The 23,061-nt window shown below is 37.1% G+C and overlaps 1 protein-coding gene across 1 annotated transcript in view; it reads right to left on the minus strand.

Annotated features, from left to right (window-relative positions):
• Window positions 1-10,293, minus strand: part of ablim2 (actin binding LIM protein family, member 2) — a 59,650-nt gene extending 49,357 nt beyond the window's left edge. The window contains exons 1-2 of the mRNA XM_066720082.1: window positions 10,080-10,293; window positions 4,470-4,613 (exon numbers count right to left, since the gene is read on the minus strand). Of these exons, the coding sequence (XP_066576179.1) occupies window positions 4,470-4,613; window positions 10,080-10,095 (160 nt within the window). The 5' untranslated portion in view covers window positions 10,096-10,293. The remainder of the gene's footprint in view (window positions 1-4,469; window positions 4,614-10,079) is intronic.
• Window positions 10,294-23,061: the final 12,768 nt, after the last annotated feature.

Consider the following 23,061-nt stretch of genomic DNA (forward strand, 5'->3'; position numbering starts at 1 on the left):
GAGAATTGCTACCAAAAAGGCCTTGTTTGAAAGATATCCCATGACTGTCAGTATCACGGTCAGTATTGCTTTTTTATTGTTTATAATAATGTTTATAATAATACCTTTTGGGAATAATACATAACACAGAGTGTTGCACATCTTTCAGAAAGTGCCAAAAATAAAACCAGCCTGACAGCTCATTAAATATTGACAACAGCATTGTGAGCATCTTTAATATAAATGAGCTGGGGCTCTACTCGCTACATTCAAAGGCACCAGGGAAACAGTCTATATTAAGAAACTCTATCAAACCTTTCCCTTATTTCATAGTTAGATATTGCAATGTACTTGGCAGAATAGCACTTTCCATCTTAAATATGATTAATGTGTGACAAAAGACCACAGTGGAGATCCTGTTGATGTACAAATAACCTTTAATTCAAGCCAATGTATAGAAAACTATTACAAGGAACATCTGATACATCTGCCAAAGAATGGGCATTTCTGGATGTGTACCCCCACTGTTGAAAAGTCTTTGTGAAGAATGAGCATGAGAAGAATGGGTTTGTTTACTGTTAGCTTCCCAGTTCTATGGAAAATAGTGTTTGTTCATATTCTAGTGTTATATATATAAAAAAGGTGTTGTTTTGGTGGAAAAAGAGGCCTACATCCCAAGTTTCCCAGATGTTCAGTTCTGATCATTGAAAACATGTTCAGCTTGAGAAACAGAATGACTCCATATGGTTTCACAAGATGCGCAACACAGTAACCTTGATAACAGCCAAAAATAAACTTAGCAACTCGTCCTGACAATGTTGTAGCATTACATTTCTCTTACCCACAGAGAATAATTATAAATTGACATTCCAGTACAACCACAAAACAAAAATTGTAGAAAACTTCCAGTAGTTGTATTGACCGAAGGAGAAAAGTCAAGGATTGTGCTACAGAGAATTTGGAGGTTCAGGGATTTTTTTACAAGAAGCAGTGTCTTAATTGCAGCCTTCCACATTGTGAAAATCCCAATTGTTACACACAGCTGTGCCTTTCTGGAAATGCTTTCTTGTGCTAATTCATGTAAGTCCTGCTGGAGTACCATCAGACAATGTGACCTTGTAAAGCACTCATTTATGTTCTGCCTTTGAATTACGCTTTATCTTCCATAAGCCAAGGGGAATTATGTCTCATCAATTTATCGACATAAAATATGAGCATTAATGGAAAACCCTTAACCCTTGAAAGATGAAAAATTAAAAATTTAAATAAAAAACAGAACATACAAACACATAAAGGAGTTTTTGTCACCTTCAGGGACCTTCAGGACAGATTTTTATAATCATGTTACTCTGCAACAATATATTGTTACTGGTATGAGCTTTAGAAACAGATTAATTAAAATGCTATCTCAATCATCAGTTTTATTTTATTAAGAATGCCAAAATGTTTCTTTTTACACCCATGTCTAAGAATATAACAAAAATACTTGAAATGCAGACATAGTTGTGTATCTAAAGTGATTTCAGTTTCTCACACAGCCATGGTGTGGCTCTGTATATGACTTTAATCCACAGGCCTGGTGTTTGCAGTCTGCTCCTAAAGATACTATGTTTATTTATCCAGAATGCTACCTGTTAAGTGAAGAATGTGAAACGTAACAGGTCAAGAAAGAAAAACAAAAGAGTATCTTCTTAAATGCAAGGATATTATTAAATGAGGATTTTTCCCACTAATAGTACAATAAATCGATCAGTGCAGAAATAACCCACTGGGAGGTATGGGAGACTGTGGAGAACATGGTTCACATCACTGGAGTTCAGTTTGTGAAAATGCTTTTATTCCTGTGCAGTGATGAGCATAAAAGGCGATGTGTTGGAAAGGCTGTGTGACAGCAATAGACCTGCGTGTGAACCGAGCCTCAAGCAAGAAATCAGAAGTAAAATCTCAAACCCCTGCATCGACGAATGCCAACAACTAGTATCTAGTCAGAAAAGCCATAAACTATGGATAAACTATTTGATAAACTGTTAATAGGGCACATTCCCAATTCACCTGTGTCAAACAACGTCTGTGGAAGATTTTGTAAAATCTATATTTAAAACTTTGTGTTTGCCACATTCTGCCTGTAGGTTTAGTCTGCAACATACTTCTCTAAAGGTATGAGCTGTTAAAGAATAATGTCTAAGGTTTTAGAATGAGTATCCATTCCATTTTCATGGTACAAAAATTTTGATTAAAAACTACAGAATTCTACTTTCAAAGAAAAATCACTATTAAAAAGTGACATATAGATTTTATAAATATAAATACGAAAGCTATGCGAGTTGAACTGTGTTCATTTCTATGAAAGAATGATACTCCATTGAGATTCCTTTTCAATGTGCTGATACTTTTTTTAGCAAGGGAAATACAGCTGGTCATTGTTCCTTCTCACGTCTTTATAAATTGAGTGTGACTAAATGCTAAACACTAAAATACAGCGCAAACAGATTTACATTTTTCCATCCATATCCCATTGCACATTACTGCACTAGATCCACATCCTCTATATATTTACAACACTGAGAAGTGTTATTTTATATAAACTGTCTAGGCCTTCCTCATGTTAATTAATGAATCAATAGTGAATGTATGCCTAATGATGAATTATGTCATAGCGCGATCAGAACTGTTCATCTCTCGTTCAGTAGAACATGATTTATTAATCCCCATTAAACCAGTCTTAAAATAAGATGTCACTGTTTCTTGTAAATGACAGTACCCTCTGGAAAGGCCCTTTAAGATGAGAAGAGTAACAAGTAGCAACTGTGCAATTTCTAAACAACACACCAAGGTTATTTTTACTGAAATGTGTGACATTTCATTTTCAAAGCTTCTATACATCTCCTCTAATTTATGTGGCTTAGGTTCGATTTTAACCTATTCAAAAACATGTGGTGTGTGCAGAAATCTTTGCTCTGTGTATAAACCCAATTTCATCATCTTTTTCTTTCTCTACTCTCAGCCTTGACATTTGGAATGTATAGCAGGGTTTCACACATTATCTGTCCTTAAAATAAAACCATTAACATTCAGGAAACATCAATTGTGTGCAGACTTAGGTCTCTTAGCAACTTCACAACAATAAATAAATAAACCCCACCGAGGAATCACAATGTTACAAGCAAAGGAGAAGGGCTGGACCCAAAGATTAAGATACTGCTTTGAAAATCCTTTGAGTAAATGCGTAAATGACTTAGCTGCTCTCTGCTTCATTTTGAATTCATGGCAGGTCCTGTTAAAAATATGTATCCACTTGAAACATATTTAATGTTTAGTGAAATTCACACGTCTCCATACACTCAGTGATACAGGGTAGCTTCAACTCATGTATGGAAAAGGAAAAATAAAATGTTTTTTGCTTGTTTATTTGTTTGCTTGTTTGATTCAATTCAATTTGAGTGAGAAAAAACTTCCACTGGCACCAAAGTTGTGCTGCTGTTGTCCAGATGACAGAGACGGGACACAGATTTCTGAAGTGTATCTCTAAAAAAGGGGTACAAACTTTTTTTCCCCCATAAGGCTGCTGGAAAGATTGATGACAGTGGGGGGGGATATTTCTTTAAACAAGTTTTTAGGTTTCTGCACAAAACAATCATGTTTTGGATGCTGCTTCATTATGGTCAATTAAGGTTGAATGAGGTTTTAGTACAGTATTAATTTTCTTACTAGAGACTAAATAGCCTCCTCAAATCTGTACCGCTTTTCACAAGTTCTGCTGATTGAAGTCAAAACTGTCGTAGTGATAACAGATAAAGTAACAACATGTTTATCTGTGTCTACTAACCACAGCAACTGAGATCCTCACACTGGAGAGCAGTACGGCACAGCTGAGTGGCGCAGTGTTAATGCCTGCTCTTTAACTTGCTGCCAAGCACCCCACGATGCGAGGGATGGCTGATAGGTGTTAGTAAATAATTATGAGAGCAATCTTCTCTGGCTGCTTTCCGAAGATGATACACATAGATAGAATATGATACAGTGTACTACACGGGCCGTGCTTCATAACAGGTCCATTCATCCTAATTTCAAATCCACACACTTTTGTTGGAAGTGGGGTGACACTGGCTAAGACGTTTAGTTTTAAGTGAGATTAGTCTTATCTTGTGCAGAAGTGTTATCTTGTAGAGAGTCTCCTACCAGTTTCTGATTCTGTTTCAGTAAAATGTCCCAAAACGTTACAATATGGCAGAACACCCCTTCCACTCCCCCCCACCTCTTCTTCCTAACTTGACATCGCAGCATCCGGGCTGAACCATTTCCAGTTGGACTCATAAACACCTCAAGAAACTGGCAAGCACCTTTAATAAGGATTATCTTGGAAACTACACGCTGGACACAAGTTTGAAACATAAATTGGACAGAGACTGTAGAAGAACAGGAGTGGTAATGTAATGTAATGTAATGAAATAATAATAATAATAATAATAATAATAATAATAGTAATGTACCTTTGCAGATGAAGCACTTAATGTGGAAATGCTTGTTCTGTACACGCAGGACCTCTCCTTTGCAGGCCTTCCCACAGTTGTGGCACAGGATAGGGGAGCCCTGCTGCTTCTCCAGGGGGCTGTGCACGGCCTGCTGCTGAAACACTGCAACACAGAACAGAGACACCTGTGAACAGTGCATTCATTGGCCATCATTGGACACCCTGTGCAGGAAAAAAGTAAGGCATGGTTAAAGACATGGTCAGTCTAACACTGTATTAATACACACCAATTAATCACACATATGTTGTGGAAAGTCCTGGTATCACACTAAATCTTCCCCATTCCCCACATAATTAGTTAATTGAACTCATTACCATGTATTTTAGAAGCCACCTAGTTGATGCAGTTCATTGCTTTCCGTTTGGAAGACCTGAGGCATGTACCATTTGAATAATTTAAAATGTAAATTGATCCGGTTCAGACATGGTTACAGTACATAGAAATTATCCATGGGAAAGAGGGTAAGAAAGAAACACTACAATTCAATCTACACAATCATGATTAAAGGAAGGGAGGATAATGAGCTCTATAAGTGAAAGAAAATAGTAAGTGTATGGAACTGGTGAGTACTATTTAGAAGTGCATTTGTGAGCTTCCAACACAGCTCTTTTGAAGGGTACTTTATGTTTTAAGCAAGAACATGAAAACTTCAGAAGCATCTGCCTGGTGGAGGTGCCCTGGGTCTATCTGGTATGGCAACTGAATAAATACTGAATACTGACTGAATTGACTGAATGACTGAATGCTAATGCTATATAAGCTAATACAAAATGTAATCAAAGCAGCCAAGATGCCGAGCAATGCATCAGAAATCCACAGCTTTCTAAAATAATACTTATAGGAAATACAAATATGGGATACTGAGCAAAGCATACTTTAACAGAATAATGTATGGGTTTGCAACTAACCTAGTAAAGAATTTCTGAGAAAAATATTATCCTCATAAAAAATAAGAAAGGCTTCAAAGAGCACATTTTATTCAAAACATGTGGTTCACAGAGATTCCATGGAAAGACATGTTTGGCAAGTATTTTAGAAGGGGTTGTAGTATCCTGCTTTTCAAAATGAAACCGCATGTTCGCTTGAAGTGACCTGGTCATTAAATTCTGACATATCCTGTCTACACACATGAGCAGGGGGGAAACGTCACAAACACTTCCTTCTGAAAACAAAAACATATTAATTTAGTCTTTAATTTGAATCTTAATTGGACAGCTTAATAAAACAAAAAATTATATTGTTATGGGGCCGCTTTCAGGCTGAACAAAGAGGAATTGACAGAGGAGGCAAAGCAACTAACTTATTGGATGAAAATAAATCAAATTGGAATTACTGCAAGTCACTGTCCCATCCGCTAATACCTATTTCTCCACTGTTTATTATTTCAACAGAACAGTCTGTGACCAGCACCGCACACAGGAATGCAAATTAAGCTCTAGAAAGTTCCCTTGTCGACACCAAGGGATAAATAAACAAAGTCATTGATCATCCTATAGAGAAGCTGGAGAACAAATTAGAGCTTTCTATTTGCCACTTAAGTTAATTGAATGTGGTTTTCAGGCCACCACAAAATAAATGATGTGCGGCATTTTGTGACGAATGCTGCCTGAAGCCCATATCTACAGCTACCGTTGCGGGCTGGGCAGAGTGCTGTGACATCATTGGGAGGACGAGTCTCAGCCACAGTCATATTATACTTGAGCACTGTGCTGTGCGGCAGGACTCCCTTGGTATCATACTGAGGAACTATCTTTGGTTATTCCAGGACTGGGCTTAAAATAGAGAGATGGATACAATCTGCAGGGAGTCCTCTGTGCTTCAGGAAGTAAGAGTATAATACACTGATGTGGCTTAAGCTGATCAGATTTGGCTATACAGTGAAGCTCAATTACCTGTAACATCATTCGCTGGATTTGATTTTTTTTCTGGGGGGTTTTAACTGCGAAGCTTTTAAGCATTTTAGTATACGGTGAATTGTAGATTCGGCAGAATCGATTGGCACTGACAATTTGTTTGTGTGGTTTGTGGATATCCTAAGTAAGCAGAGCAACATGTTGTCTTATAGGAATTTCCGAAGTTTTCTACAATTCACTACAACTGGAATAAAACTGCAATTAAACAAAGTGAATGTTCGCAAATGCTTTTATTTAAAAATACAATTACATAATGGTCATTTAAAGTACCTCTGTCCATTCCCATTAATGCAATACTTATCCTCCACTCCATCTCCCGCTACAGCATTGACATTTTACAACGGATTACACAAGAACGGTCGTGACTGGAGAGAGCCAGTAATATGGACAAAGCCCTGTTCTCACCCACTACGCTGACTGTATCCTAACGAAGTGGTGGTCTGATAGTGTCTCTTCGCAAAGCCAAATCCTGAACCCACACACATAGACACAAACACTGACGGACAGACAAAGACACTGACAAACACATACACAGACCTGTGCAATGACAAGCTTGTATACTAAATGGACCAGAAGACAACAACAGTTTGGTCCTCTACAACATCCCCTACCACAGTTGTGTTTTTAGCAAATTATTATTAAAATCATATTAAATTCACGCATTCACTTACTCCTCGCACAGCTTTTGTGCTAGACAGACAAAACTTCATACAGTGACTGTGTCATATACAATACATTTCCTGTGCGGTGGTACTCGATCAAACATCAGAATCATCAAAAATGTAATTTAAATCAAATTGAAACAAATTCTGTTCACAAAGCAGAAGTCAGCATAATCTCTCACAGCACTCCTGACTGAAATACCTGCAGTAGCTACATAACCTACATACACTCCTAATTCTACTGACATACTCAAAGGATATTCAGCTCCTTGCTTCAGTCAGGTTCGGAAAATTCAAACAGTTTACTTCACATTATGACTTTTCTACAGAATCAGTTTGATAAAGATAAAGGCATACTGAGCACTCACCCCCTCTAGGTACTACATGTTCAGTAATAAATGTAAAAAGTACTGTTACATGCAGACAACGTATTCTTCAGATTCTTTAAATTCTAATGCATATCTTAGAATCATATCCTGTATATGCACTTTGTTTGTTTGTCGAAATGTATGTAGACAAGTGTCTCTTGTCTGGAATATTTCTAATTTACTATTGCTTTGCTGCTTGTATTTGTATGTAAACTATGTGACTTCTTTCAGACGAGTCAAACGTAGAATATCATGTGTTTTCTAGAGAAGAGTAACATTCTGAATACTAGCAGTGTAATCAGATTTACCTGAGTAAAATAATGTGCCCATATAGAGAGCATAGAGAGATCATTTGTTAAGATCCCTGTTTTCATAGGATTCCTGTATTTGTCTGTGTAGCTGGAAGGAAAATGGATGGGGCCAAAAGGTACTGTTCACACTGAGCCTGTTTTTCTTCTCTACATTAGTCTAGATTCTGTACATCAAGTAAGACTCCTTTCCACTTACTGTGTTACTTATTTACAGATTTCCCATTAAACACATGCTTAATCCATTTCTAATGAACAACTTAGTGAAAACTGTTTCCTTTCACTGCTGCTTATCTTTCCCAGGAACCCACACAAGCCTAATGGGGACTGAAAGAATGCATTCTCTTCTAACAGCGTATTACATAACAATTATCACAAGACAGAGCATCTAGAGAAAACACCAGAGATGACGCCAGCAAGCAGCAATCACAAAGTCCCCCCAATTAATGACTTCTAAAGTGCAGATTGAAAGCATGACATATGAGCTGGACGTTCCCTAGCTGCTGCAAGAGAGACTCGAAGCAGACAGCACCCCCTTAGGACACACCCCACTGTGCCAACGCAAGCTGGTAGCACTAAAGCGACTGCACTGGACGTAAAAGTTTAAAGACAAAACAAAAAATGTCAGCATCATTATCTAACAAGGACATGTATATCTAATGCCATATTGTTTGCGACCCTGTGAAGTGCTCAGATTGTTCAAACCCACACAAAAGTTTCTAAAACTACAGATTCAGTGGAAAGACATTAAGGTACAAAGGCACAGGAGAATATGGTGGATATCTCCACAACTTCTGCTCCAATTCAACTGGAAAACTAGAAAATCACCTTAAACAAGTAACAAAATATACTCGCTACCTCCATCGCTATCCCGGTGACGACTGTCTGTGTCTTCTTCATTCATGATCAAATTGTTAAATGCTTGAGTCTATAATAAACTGAGATTTTGTAGAGAAATATAACAAACCCACACATCTAGAACAGATCTAAAACAATGCCAATTGTTGTGTTCAGCTCTGCAATATATATTTTTTTCACTTTTTGTTCCAACCATAACCTAAAACCTTCAGTTTACTAGTGTTAAAAAAACGTTAAATTTAATTTTGTAAAAATGTGTTAAAATGTTAAATTGTCTGAGTAACTTAGTGTCCAAAGTGTGCTATGATGTATGATTGTATTGTCCAGCTATTGTCCAAATGATGGAATTGGTGCCATTCGAAAGGAAAGCGTGGGGTTGTCTTCAAATAACAGGATCCACTTCTTAAATGTGGTATAATTCCCTTGACTGCTTTCTTACTTGTGGTAACTGAGGTTTTGATGGTAAAACTACATATCTTGGAACGGTTATTTCTGGAATGAATCTAGCAGCACAACCTCAGTTGAAGACAACTCTTGGAAAGGAGATTACAAATGTCACAAGAATAATATGCAGAATCCCCATAGGATGATATGACATTGCAGCCCAGACTATGTGGAAAGCAATTACAGGACTTTTCCTTATCTTGTCTGATGTATTAATATTCTGAAGAGACTGCTGTGGGTTCCAAACTGTCACAGAACATTATAGTCAAAAGGCTTTTTAAGGGGAGTTTATCAGGGATGTCTCCTAATTTGTCCTTGAACTGGATTGTTTGCATGAAAAATAATGTTTTAAATTTTAACATTGCAACATACTAATGTTCAAACACAATATATTTTATTGGCTGGAAATTACAACTTTTCCACCTACCTCAATGTTTAAAATACAAAACAATATTACAAAGGTTTCTAAGTTTAGATGTCAATTGCATCAATTAATTTCTAATGGGATCATCAGAAAGGTTATAATAATAATGGAGTAACTTGGATTTAACAAAGAGTATTAATGTATTATCCTCATATCACCTCAGCAGTCTTTTAATGAACTGTTCTGTAATTAGATGCTGAATGCTGATAGAAAATTCAAATAACTGGTTTTGAAATAATACAATAGAATAAAATATAGCTTTGAATTGCTTATATGTAAATAAAAAGGTCATTTATATACAGTACTATTAATATTAACCATAGAAGAAAGAAATACACATTTCTGTTGCACTTTATCTTGGATACTCCCTTATAGTCATACAAATACTAACTGTAAAGTCCTATACATCTAAAAGAAGAGTAAAATACAGTGAGTGCTGCTTCCAACAATTCTGCCTTAAATCCAGTCTAGTTAGAAGAACACAGAATTGCGTGCGTTTAATGTGTAAACCACCAACTGCCATACACCTCCTAGTCACATTTTAAGAAATACAATGACTTTGTTATTCAGAAAACAGTTGTTACATATTACCTTTTTCCTCAGGCATCACAATTCTTGCTCAGTACTCTTTCACTTCAGTGGTCAATAGAGAATAGCTGGCAGTTTTATCCAAGGTCTGCTTGACTTTCTGCGCTACTGTACATCCTCCGGTGCAGCAGACAGTGCAGCGAGGGTGAAAGTGTCCCAGCGAGATAAGCTAAACTGCAGCAGCACTCTGTCTGTCACTGGAGATACCTCCTAATAGTTTAGGAATGAGTGCTGGGTCATATGACTCCTGAGGCTCTCAGGCACAAACAGCCTGAGTTATAGCTCAGCTATTGCTGCTGTCTATTATAAATAGAACCTTCTAGTCCTAAAAAATGCCATGACATCTCTCGGGGCGTTTACCACCGCAGCACTGCAGGAGCATGCTTATGGATAGGCTTGTCATCAGAGAGGCTCCGTGACTTTTTTTTATTTGACTCCCAAACCAGAGATGTAGAAGTTACAGATTTATAAAACCTCATATTACTTTCAATGGGCAGGTTTCCCTGAATGTATTATCTAAGTGCTTGGTTCATGTGAGATTTGTTTAAATTGTAAATGTCATGTTTAATGTATTATTATTAATGATAATAATAATAATAATAATAATAATAATAATAATAATAATAATAATAATAATAAAAGTGAATAATTTGACATGGTATAGATTTCAGTAGAATATAATGAAATACTACAATAACCTAATAATACTAGGTTATGGGCAGTAGCAGGAGTTGCTATGGATATCTAAAAATGTTATGTAAAGGACACATAATGGTGTACTGCATGGGATAAAAGATCGTGTACAGCTGTTATGTATGGTTCTGTCATGAGAATCAAATATGTAACAGCATTAGAGATTTAAAATCCATTGAGCTCTCCAAATGGTGCAATGGAAATGCAAAGAAAACAGAAGTGGAATTTGAATTAAGTGTGTCATAAGCTCCAGTTAGAAATACTGAAACCGTTACATTGAAGCTTCAATGTGTAAATATTTTGTGCCATCTGCTCTGCATTCTGTTCATTACAGTTCTGCTAAGAAACTTCACACTAGGTGTAATTATCTGGTTTAAAAAAATAAAAGAATAATAATAATACAATAATACAATCATCTTAATAATACTGGTTGGGTGACAACCTTATCCAAATGCACTCATTATTTTTATTATTATTTTTATTTCTTGGCAGACACCCTTATCCAGAGCGACTTACAACATAAGTGCAAACAAAGTGCAAAAATACAGTGAAGTACAAGGCATCAATCATTACAAATTCAATTTAGCTAAAACAGCAATTCAAAATACATTTTACAAATTCCAATTTACAATTTACACAAGTACAGTAAGTGACTTCCTACATCCTGGACAGTGAAAGCTAAGTGCTGTCAAGATGTAGGGTCATAGTCAAGGGCTACGGGAAAGGGAGCAAGGAGGAAAACAATCAAGAACACGAGAAGTATAATAAAAACTGTGAAGTGATATTTAGCACGGATAGAGGACTAATATTACAAGTACTGTCGGAAAAGATGCGTCTTGAGTAAGCGCCGGAATGAGGTCAAGGACTCTGCTGTTTTGACTTCGGTGGGCAGGTCGTTCCATCATTTAGGGGCCAGGGATGAGAAGGAGCGGGCTCTCATCCCTGAATAATATTAATATGAATAAAATAATAGTATTATGTAAGCATAGTGAACTTAATTTGCTTGCTGAACAACTAGCTACTGTATGGAGACATGTTTGCCTAACTTTTGATAAATGGTTTCATTAGGAAAGCAATGCATCCCATAATTTGTCATATTTGACAACCAGTCCCGAGGACCACACTTGACTCCTGACACAGCATTCCAATAAACTCACAATCAAGAAGTTCATTAATTTCTCTCTTTGGACAGTAATGTAATCCTGGTAAGGTTGACACACAAATAATCACGAAGGATTGGAATAACAATATTGATTTAACAATACAAAAAATAAAGAATATAGGGCCAATAACTACTACACCATAAAGACACATTAGGCTATAGTTTAAACCGCAATTCCTTTTTAGAACAATACTAAAATTCCAGTAATTGATACACAGCGCACAATTACTGAATGTAATTATGTAAAGTTGCCATTCCATTACTATTATCATTTAGAAATATAAACATTGCATCCCCCCCCTCCCCCCTTCCCTCCAACCAGCCGGTGACAGATGAAGACACCACACTCATACCCTCTGAGGCATATGCATTGCTAAGCCATCTGTTTCATTGCACACTGTGAGCCCAGAAAAACAAGCTGGGTTTCACGGTTAACCCGAAAACAGAGACGGCCCTCGCGGAGGATGCCCACTGCAGTACCTGAGCCCATCCCAAGCAGCCCCTACCCTGCTGGGCCAGGTGTAGTTTGTCCACTAGACTCTGGACACAGCTGGCTTGAGACACAGCCTGGATCTGCACTGGCAACCTCCAGGTTATAAGAGCCATCCTGAAATCCTGCTACACTATGTGGCTAATGGCATAATTTAAACCACAGTTTGGAGCCATGCTTGTGACGGTATTGTGTAGTTGTGTCTCCATGAATTAAATCATTCCAAAATATAGTTTGCATGAATGTAGTTTCATTTGAGATCTGCATACTGAGGGGTTTAAGTGCAGGTACTGCTAAAATACCAAACCACGTCAGCATCAGCACACAGACAGGCCTTACAAAAGAGAGTAAAAATAGGTCTGTTCTGTTACATTTGACCAATAACAATCTTACCTAATCATCTATGACACAAAACAGAGTGGATAACATAGAAGGCAAAATTAAGAAAGCCTCATCCTTACCAGCTATGTGATTGCATGCTTATTTATAATTCAGAATGTTTAGGCAAGTGCATCATTTAATGTATGAGACTGTACAGCTTAGGCTAAAGGTTTTCCCTCATTAAGTAACTATATACACTCACCTAAAGGATTATTAGGAACACCTGTTCAATTTCTCATTAGTGCAATTATCTAACCAACCAATCACATGGCAGTTGCTTCAATGCATTTAGGGGTGTGGTCCTGGTCAAGACAATCTCCTGAACTCCAAACTGAATGTCTGAATGGGAAAGAAAGGTGATTTAAGCAATTTTGAGCATGGCATGGTTGTTGGTGCCAGACGGGCCGGTCTGAGTATTTCACAATCTGCTCAGTTACTGGGATTTTCACGCACAACCATTTCTAGGGTTTACAAAGAATGGTGTGAAAAGGGAAAAACATCCAGTATGCGGCAGTCCTGTGGGGGCGAAAATGCCTTGTTGATGCTAGAGGTCAGAGGAGAATGGGCCGACTGATTCAAGCTGATAGAAGAGCAACTTTGACTGAAATAACCACTCGTTACAACCGAGGTATGCAGCAAAGCATTTGTGAAGCCACAACACATACAACCTTGAGGCGGATGGGCTACAACGCAGAAGACCCCACCGGGTACCACTCATCTCCACTACAAATAGGAAAAAGAGGCTACAATTTGCACAAGCTCACCAAAATTGGACAGTTGAAGACTGGAAAAATGTTGCCTGGTCTGATGAGTCTCGATTTCTGTTGAGACATTCAGATGGTAGAGTCAGAATTTGGCGTAAACAGAATGAGAACATGGATCCATCAAGCCTTGTTACCACTGTGCAGGCTGGTGGTGGTGGTGTAATGGTGTGGGGGATGTTTTCTTGGCACACTTTAGGCCCCTTAGTGCCAATTGGGCATCGTTTAAATGCCACAGCCTACCTGAGCATTGTTTCTGACCATGTCCATCCCTTTTTGACCACCATGTACCCATCCTCTGATGGCTACTTCCAGCAGGATAATGCACCATGTCACAAAGGTCGAATCATTTCAAATTGGTTTCTTGAACATGACAATGAGTTCACTGTACTAAACTGGCCCCCACAGTCACCAGATCTCAACCCAATAGAGCATCTTTGGGATGTGGTGGAACGGGAGCTTCGTGCCCTGGATGTGCATCCCACAAATCTCCATCAACTGCAAGATGCTATCCTATCAATATGGGCCAACATTTCTAAAGAATGCTTTCAGCACCTTGTTGAATCAATGCCACGTAGAATTAAGGCAGTTCTGAAGGCGAAAGGGGGTCAAACACAGTATTAGTATGGTGTTCCTAATAATCCTTTAGGTGAGTGTATAGCAGGGTATTCCCCATGAGAAGAGGATTAGTCGCATCCCTGTGAAGTGGGAGAAGGCTCTTGCAGTATGTGGCTTTAAACACAGTGCAGCAAATTACAATGTGAAATTGTGTGCAATTAAAGTACCATTCTATACTTTCAATCATATTGTTGGGTTCTTACTATGCTTTGTCAGTCAACAAAGTATAGATTTAGAAGATTCGTCAAGCCAAGTGCAGAAGTAGCTCAAGCATTTGTTTCATGCATTTACCAAGTTCACATCAGGTTGCAGGAAGTTTAAACTGTGTGTAAAACTTAATTCTTCAAATATAACATATTTTCTTAAACAAGAGTAACTTAGATACATACATGATACATACACACAAACATACATACTGTGACACCATGGGAGATGTCCGGGGAGATGCAGGGCAGTTTGGGCGGTCTCTTACTGCGCCGCCCAGCACAGCATCACAATACATAGGCCTACACACATAAATTATATTTGAAGGTGGATTTGAGATTGACAGAGGGTAATTCCTTAGCGCAAACTTACCTTCAAGTACAGCATGTTTTTAATTTGCAATTATGTAAAAGTTTTAATTGGGTCCAGGTTACTTCTACAATAATATGTGTGGTATAAATTTAACACAAATAAGAAACATATATTACTGTTCTCAAGCTGAAGAAACCACAACTCTGATAAAATATCCCTATTTTATGTTGAGCTGCTGCTATACACTAGACAGTAATTAAAGACAAAATGATCCACAACATATGGGGCATCACAAATGACATATGTTAAGTTATTTTACTTAATTTAGTGTTTCTGCACAGATGAAGAGAGAATACAACTGAGTAACTGCAAACCATAATCAAGTTCCTGGCAATGAGCCTGATGATTATTTTACATGATTAATTCTCAGTATTTTTAAAGACAACTTACTTAAGTTTAATTTAAATAACATAAAACATGCAACTCAATTTGCAATTTCACAAGCTGGTTCTATGTCATGATCATTACATCACATATATATTTGATTGTTAGGCATCCTTGCTACACACATTATTGGTTATCAAGATTCATAAATTGATTCATGCTTGTATAATATAAAGCAAAGAAACATGTCTTAAAACAACTCAAGACCATACTTATTTAAAACAACAGAAAGTCCCTCTGTTCACCTATAACTCTGCTACCTGCTGAGTTTATGTATTAAATTGAATCATAAATCACTGTTTTGAACTCAGTGATGGATGAAGTGACCATGACTCACTAAGCTGGAGCCACCAACAATAAAATTCTGTATAAATTAAGATTGTGCTCAAAATTAACTGAACCACCCACAGAGTGATGTCATGATATATTGTTACTATGGCCCAAGGTCTGGACTTCACAGCTATAAAAGTGCATTGTACCAACCTACATTTTCCCATCTCTGTTCTATTTTTACTGTGAAGGTGATGAGTTATGTTAAATGTTATGAGTTATGCTTAGACTATGACATACTGTAAGATTCAATCAAACGTTTCTCACTTCGAGTTTCCATAAGTCTGAAAGCTATGGTCAATAGCTCCTATCATCTGTTGTCAAATTTGGCCAAGGCCTAAATAATGAATGAGCTTTTCAATCAGGGACTTTGTTGCAGACAAAAGACATAACCACCTGTCAGCAGCACATTATCAATCAAGAATATTGCATTTCCTTTTCATCGGTTAATTCGTAGATTAAATAAAATGGGACATTATTTATACTTACTAAAAATGAAGTAGACTGACAAATGAACACTTTTAAAAATGGATTGTGAATTGTAGATTTTAAGAATTAAAAAAAGACTTTATTGTAATATTTCAAATGTTATTTTCAATGTCCATAAAGTATTGTGCTGGAAGATGGGGCTAAGAATCGTATCACTGAATAAGGTCATTAGAATATATATTTGCTACAGAACCAACAAATGGGTTAAAGAGGATCCTGATGAAGCAGATTAGTTGCATTTTTGTCTTTCTGGGTTCCACATCCCACTTTGCCTGATTCAAAGGTTCAATGGGTCAAAGAGGAGAAGTTATTAGACAGAGTAATAGCAACATGTCTTTCATTCTTTAATTGTCCATGTTTTGGACTGCAATGGTGGGTACAACATTTAATTGGGTAATCCAAATCTCTTGGGGAGACAATATGCTGTAAACTTTTATCTTTGCAAGAAAAATATCATGTATTTAGGTTTTAGATCATGTTTTCCCCTCACAATTACATTCTGACAATAATGACCTACTGACACAGTGACCAAGCCACAAAATGACAATCACCTAACCACACAATGCTCTGCATGCCTCTTCTTGACTCTTTATTTTACCACTTCACCACTGACTATAATAAACACATAAAACAAACTTGTGAACAAGGTAATGAAAAAATCAAAACCAATTAAATATTTAATTTTATCTGCTAGTCTACAAGGAAAATGGCAAGTAAACCTGATTTGTGATTTTGAGCAGTAATATTAACCACTCCAGGCCCACAAACAATTCATTAATGCTTTGTTTTATATGTAAGTGAGTGAAGTCATCACTGGTATTCTAATTCACGCACTACCACTATATATCATGAAAAGTTAAAAAAGTGCATAAGTATTTTCAGCACTGGCATCCACAGGGGCTAAAAAAGCTTAAACGTGTGACCTGCGTCATTGCTAACACTGGCTTCCCTCCAAATCTCTGGATTGTTCTTTAAAACAATAGCCACTTCCCTGACCATCACTCTATGTTTTTAATCAGGCATTTGCTATTCCCATCGACTTGGACGGATATAAGGTGTTGCAATTCCCACTTTGCTCTTTTATACTGTAGCATTTTTGTTAGTTAGCTATGTGCAGTAGGCTACAGAATAATAAAAGCAGCCGTAAAAATGTCAACAGAAAACAACAAACCCTGCCACCGAATAGCGTTCCCTCTGTCTAAACTACTAGCACAGAGCCCTCTCTGCTGACACTCTTGCTTCTGCCACATGGGGTCTAGGGCAACCCTATATATAACCTTAGCCCTTGTGATGCCCCACTTCCAGTCACCGCTCCCCCACTGTTTCTGCATGGGGGTAACTTCTGACCCTGAGAGCCACCACCATTCGCCTCAATAGTAGGGGTGAGGGAGCCACCAACAACCCTTATCTGTATTCATAACTCTCCCAGAAAGCATACACTCACATCTAACTCAAATCCCCAAACCACAATACTGAAAGATAAGGGAAGACACACTCACAGGAACATCACTGCCATCCTAAATGCTCCCAGATCGCTATGCTCCTATCAATCATTGCATGTTTTTGTTCCATGGTTGTCGTGGTTCTGGACTTCATCAAACAAGCAGATATATTTAGAAATCCACCAGATTCAGTGGATTAGCGATGATATTATTGGAATTGAATATTTGAATCCTAACAGAATTATTCCACATTCACCAAATGAAATATATGAGCACTCAACCCTTATAATGAATTAAAATTATAACCTATAAATCTCTCCGGAACTTTAGCCATATGGTCAGTGGCATATTTTCTGTTAATTTATCTCTGAGAAATAAAATACAAATCAGCATCTGACAAATTGACAAAGATTATGTTCATATTTGCATGAGGATTAATTATAATTACTGCCTGTTAGAATCGAAGGCAGCTTAATTTTATATGTTAAGCCGGTGTTAATCAGTTTTTCGGTATGTGTCTTACAGGACAGAATTTATTATAACTACATGATATTGGCTTCAAATGTATTACGTTGATTATGCAGTGAAATTATGTCTGTCTAAATATACATCTGAATGTTTCAAAAACAAAAAGGTGAAAATACAATGCAGATTAAACAAAAAAGAGCAAAGATAAACTGATTACCTTTATGATTTATAAACACATTAAATTTATATCTAATTGCACAAAAGGTATACTTTTAAATCTCTTTCATGGCCAGTTGTGGTTTTGTGATGCAGTTGACTAGGACAGTGTTAACTTACAGCCTGAGAAGACTTAGTCTCTGACTGTACAAGACATCTACCGAGTTTTGCCTTCATCACAAAACATGGGTGTACAGCACCAGTTCTTCAGAGCTGCAAACCATGAGATCTCAACAGCACATGACCTGGGACAAGAGTCAAAGTGGTCCAGCACACCAAATAAATGTGTTGATCAAAACCTCAGATGGCAAGATAAAGGAGAAAAGATCTAGATGCCATTAAGGATCAGAGTTATGCTCTCCTCGGGTACCAATCTGAGTCTTTATGGCAGAAATAAACAGGATGATGTATGATGTTTGCAATAACGAAGAGCTGCTGTGAAAAAGGTTACGCTTCCCCCCTGTCCAAGGCTGGTAGTTAATGCATTTTTAATTACTCATATTCTTTATAAGGCTTTCTCTTGTATTAACTGGGTGCATCTGACATAACATCTGAAACGGAATTAGTCATCGTAACAAAATGTAAAGAGGGTGTAATAAACCTACCACAGACTCTACAAAGCTCTGATTGGTATCTATTCATGCTTCTGCATGCCTACACACATAATGCATTTACCTCTGAAGGTACTTATTGCAAAAGCTGGCACTGGAACCTCTCAGGAACTCTGATAATTATTAATGTGGTTATAGTCATTAGTGATCTCTGTATAAAGTGTTATTTATATTCTTTAAGTGTTTTTTTGTTAAGCAATAATGAATAATAAAAAAGCTAAAACTGTTCTTAGCTCTTATAACAATTTAAAGATTGATTCTTAAACTATACTTAGAATCATACAACCCATGTCTATAAAAATATTCTTCCTATATGCTCATAGTTATGACTACAGACAAGAAGCATTTTCTTAGGAAAAGACACCTATAATTTCCAAGTCCAGAGGTGTGTTCACCCCAAAATGGCCCATCGATCTGAAGTTCACAAAGGCCTGCACACAGGGGAGAGCTATGAACTCAAAAGTCTGCTTGAAAAATCTAAAACTTTGGATTGATGTATTGACGCCAACCATTTGTTTGTCAAAACAAACAATACACATATTTCAGCCCCTCTGGCCTTTATAATTAAAATAAATCATTACAAGTATAAAAATGCAGTGCCTCCTAAATTACTGTAGACACTGTGCCTAAAAGGAGACTTTTACTTGTGTCTAAATATGATGTCCCTCTTACTGATTTGTGGTTTCACTCTTTTGTTTCTTAGCTGCGGTCTGCCTTTATTGTCAAGGGACCAGGAGCTTAATACATCTGAACAAGAAATAGTCAAGACAGGTGATTAATTGTACTGAAGGAAAACTGAAGAGTGCAGTCACAGATGTGACCGCAAAGCCAGAGGCTAAAATAAAAATATATAATTTCATCAGCTTTACAATAACATGGAAAGGTATTCTAAGAGGCAGGTGTGATGCTGTAGCAGGCTCTGTAATCTCTGTGGAAGGCACAGGGGAAGGTGCTATGAAAACAATGGTGATTATTGCTAAAACAATCAGAGTTCCTGACCACAGAAAACAAACAGAACAGGGTGTATAACAATGCATGGAATACTAAATGTCAATTTTAGGGGATTCATGCAACAGATTTATTTTTCCCAGAGCAACTCAGCCTTTCCAGACACAGCACCACCCTGAGTCTCACTCTTCGTCTCCCGTGGGGACCAGGGCACCCTATCGTCCCTTTAGCCCCAATCACAGCTCCCCCGTTGTTTCCACGTGGGGGGAAGACACCACAATGTCAATTATTGGCATAGTTGAAATCTTCTCAAAGGCAGATGTTTTAGTCTGCTGAGCTGTGACGAGGGGCTCTTTCATTGATTATCTGATTGTTAATCAACAAAGATAAATGTCTGGTTGTATGTTTATCCACAGTGGAATGGATTGAAATGGTGGGCTGTTATTTCACCCATACAATATTAGCACTAAAATGAACTTGGATTAAATCACAATATCTGTGCTTGCAGCTCCCCAGATTCTGTTTGACTTCTATTGGTCGTGGAGCTTTCATTTTTCCCATAACAGACAGGTAATTCCCAGCGTTCCCTAAGGCTATCTGAAATAGGAAGCTGACTTGTTTATTTCAAACTAAGCTAAATGGCATTGAACCATTTTTTATATCGCACCTTTTCTATTCTAATGATAGTATACTTAAAAACTATACAAAAAGCGAACAACTATCTCATTAATTAATAATGATACTATAATTATATCGGACTGAATCAATGAGACATCTATCAGATGAAGGGAGAAAGAATATAGGAACATGTTTCCATGCTCCAGATGTTCCTTTTTCCATTTTCTAAAAGATGCCTTCAAGCTAGAATGGCCTCAATTCTGTGGAGATACTTTCATTGTTGTGAAGGTATATTAAATGGTTGGCCAACCCTGTCCTATGCTGCCACAATCTTGGTTAAAGAAAAGTAAACATTACCTCATTGTAATTAAGACCAATTAAGTTCCATCCTTGAGTCAATACATGTATAAAGGTCCAGAAGACCCTCTTGGTCAGTGGCATGTTATTTCATTGTGAAGTCATAATAATTATTTAGTATGAAATAGTGTATTCTGACAGGGCTCATGCATAGTCAAAGCTACTGCATTATCTCTTCATTATTTTGTCATTACCTTACATAATTTCACATTGCAAATAAGGTCCAATTATAAAGTGAAGCTGATCTGGGTTGGGTCAGATCATTCTGTTCTTTTTCCCTTTTACTGAAAGCTACTTTCTTCAGGTGAAATTTGTTAAGAACTAAAAGAATCACCCTAGCAATTAACAAGAACAAACAAATGCAAACCTTTAGATAAGAGATCCCAGAATGAAAGGAGATAAGAACATGCAAAGTTGCCTCTTACCATTTACTCCAGACATGACAGAGCAGAGTCAAGTCACACCAAGGGCATTGTTTTGATGCGTGTTGCTCAAGACAACTCTTTTTCATTGCGTATAACCAGCTAACATTTAGGCCTTAGACTGTAGCCACACGACACAGGTAACACCACCAACAATAACAAAAACAGAACTTGTGTGTACATGAAGAGGCGAATAATGTATTGTGTGTGCAGTCAATTAAACAAAGGAGTCACCAGTATTGTTATACAAAAACACCACTCATTCTAAAATTTCTAAATTTTAAAAGAAAGTATGATTTATGATTTTAAATTAATTGTTGCATTATGTTTTTAATATGAGAGAACCCATTAAACAGTCTATTCCTGGTGCTATTCAGGATTTTAGTTCTCTTAAAAAAAAAAAAAGCCAACGACTAAGAAATTAAAAATGGAGCAAACCACAACCTTGAACTATGCCAATATTTGAACTAATATACTGTAGCAATGTTCAAAGAGAAGTCAGTTATGAATGCTTGTCTAGTAGAGAGATTTCCAAACAAGAGTGTCAGTATTTGCAAATGATTTTATTCTGCAAAGAAATACATGTAATTGCGCCAAGGATCCATGGTTACTGTTCTCCTGGCGGTAAGAAACTGAGATATGTCTGGAAGCCATTTTCCTGCAGCATTGTGGGAAAGGCCGAGACATATCTCAGAGAGGCATGGAATCCTCCACATAAACATAGAACGAATTTAATTACTTCTGAATATCAGCAAAATTACCTAACAATACGACAAAGAGGTATAACATTAATTGTATTTTTACACTAGTTTTATTGTGATCACCTGTCTTTTATAAGTGCAATCACATGTCAGGAATCTCAGCAGAATTCCAAAAACACAGGAATCCCATTGCAAGCCAGTCTGGCACTCACACTAAGCACCAATTCAATGTAATATCATTCAAAGTGTTTTCTTTCTCCCTTGCTATTAATATAGACATTATTACAACAATGTCTTCAGGCCAAATCACATTAATTATTATATTATTCAATAAAAATAATTTCCTGTTTATAAGAACTTGTTTGTCTCTTCCCCAAAAAATGTCAGACAGCATATTTTAAAGCAAATGAATGATGCAGATTAGTTTAACTGTGTGTACATTATAAAGATTGGCATTTTGTTAGTGACGTGGTCTACTCATAATTATCTACTAATAATTATTACGGAGTGAATAAGGCTTTCTCTATTGAACATTAATAATGGATTTTAAAATAGGAGAATGGCTTAAATTGATGTACCCCCGCATTGCTGAAAAGAACATACATTTACCGTCTCTGCTACAAAAGTGACCTGGAATGATGTTTTGGCACAGCATCAAAACAAAGTATATCAACAGGCAGTCAAAGGCATACCAGCACTGTGTGTTTTCCCGAAATTGGCTTCAATTTGTGAAAGCTGTCTGAAAGCATAATTGAAAGCTACTCAGAATTCCAGCTTTACGGATGCAACATAATGGAGCGCATTCGTCAAGTTTTATGTCCAGTGTCTACTGTGCACTATTGTGTTAACGTGTGTCTTACCTGCATTATCTATATGGCTTTTAAAGAACCTATGTCGTATGTTCAGACCCTGCTCAATTCAAGCACAGACGTCATGAGGCTGAGATCCCTGCCATTAAGTAGAGGTTTAATAAATGTTTGTCTCCCACACCCATTTCTACCAAAGCTACCATGGGCTAAAGAAAGATGAAGGAAAATGTTCCAGACTAAAGCCTGAGGTAATAAATGTAATTTGAAGCTCTTATTGGCTTCTTAGTTTGAAAATTCTGGAAATAAAACACAGCAAAATCAGATAAGATGAATTAGTATTGTATTTTTTTTAATATGTGTAATGTATAATTAAACGTATGTATAAAAAATAAAATTGGAACATATTTTTAGACAGTGATACACTTTCTGCAGCCAATACGTAGCAAAGAATAACTGATCATGGCTATGCTGCTTCTAATAAATACAATTTTCTCCCTACCTCCATCTTG

This window comes from Amia ocellicauda, chromosome 13, assembly GCF_036373705.1.
Source record: "Amia ocellicauda isolate fAmiCal2 chromosome 13, fAmiCal2.hap1, whole genome shotgun sequence".
Lineage (NCBI taxonomy): Eukaryota > Metazoa > Chordata > Actinopteri > Amiiformes > Amiidae > Amia > Amia ocellicauda.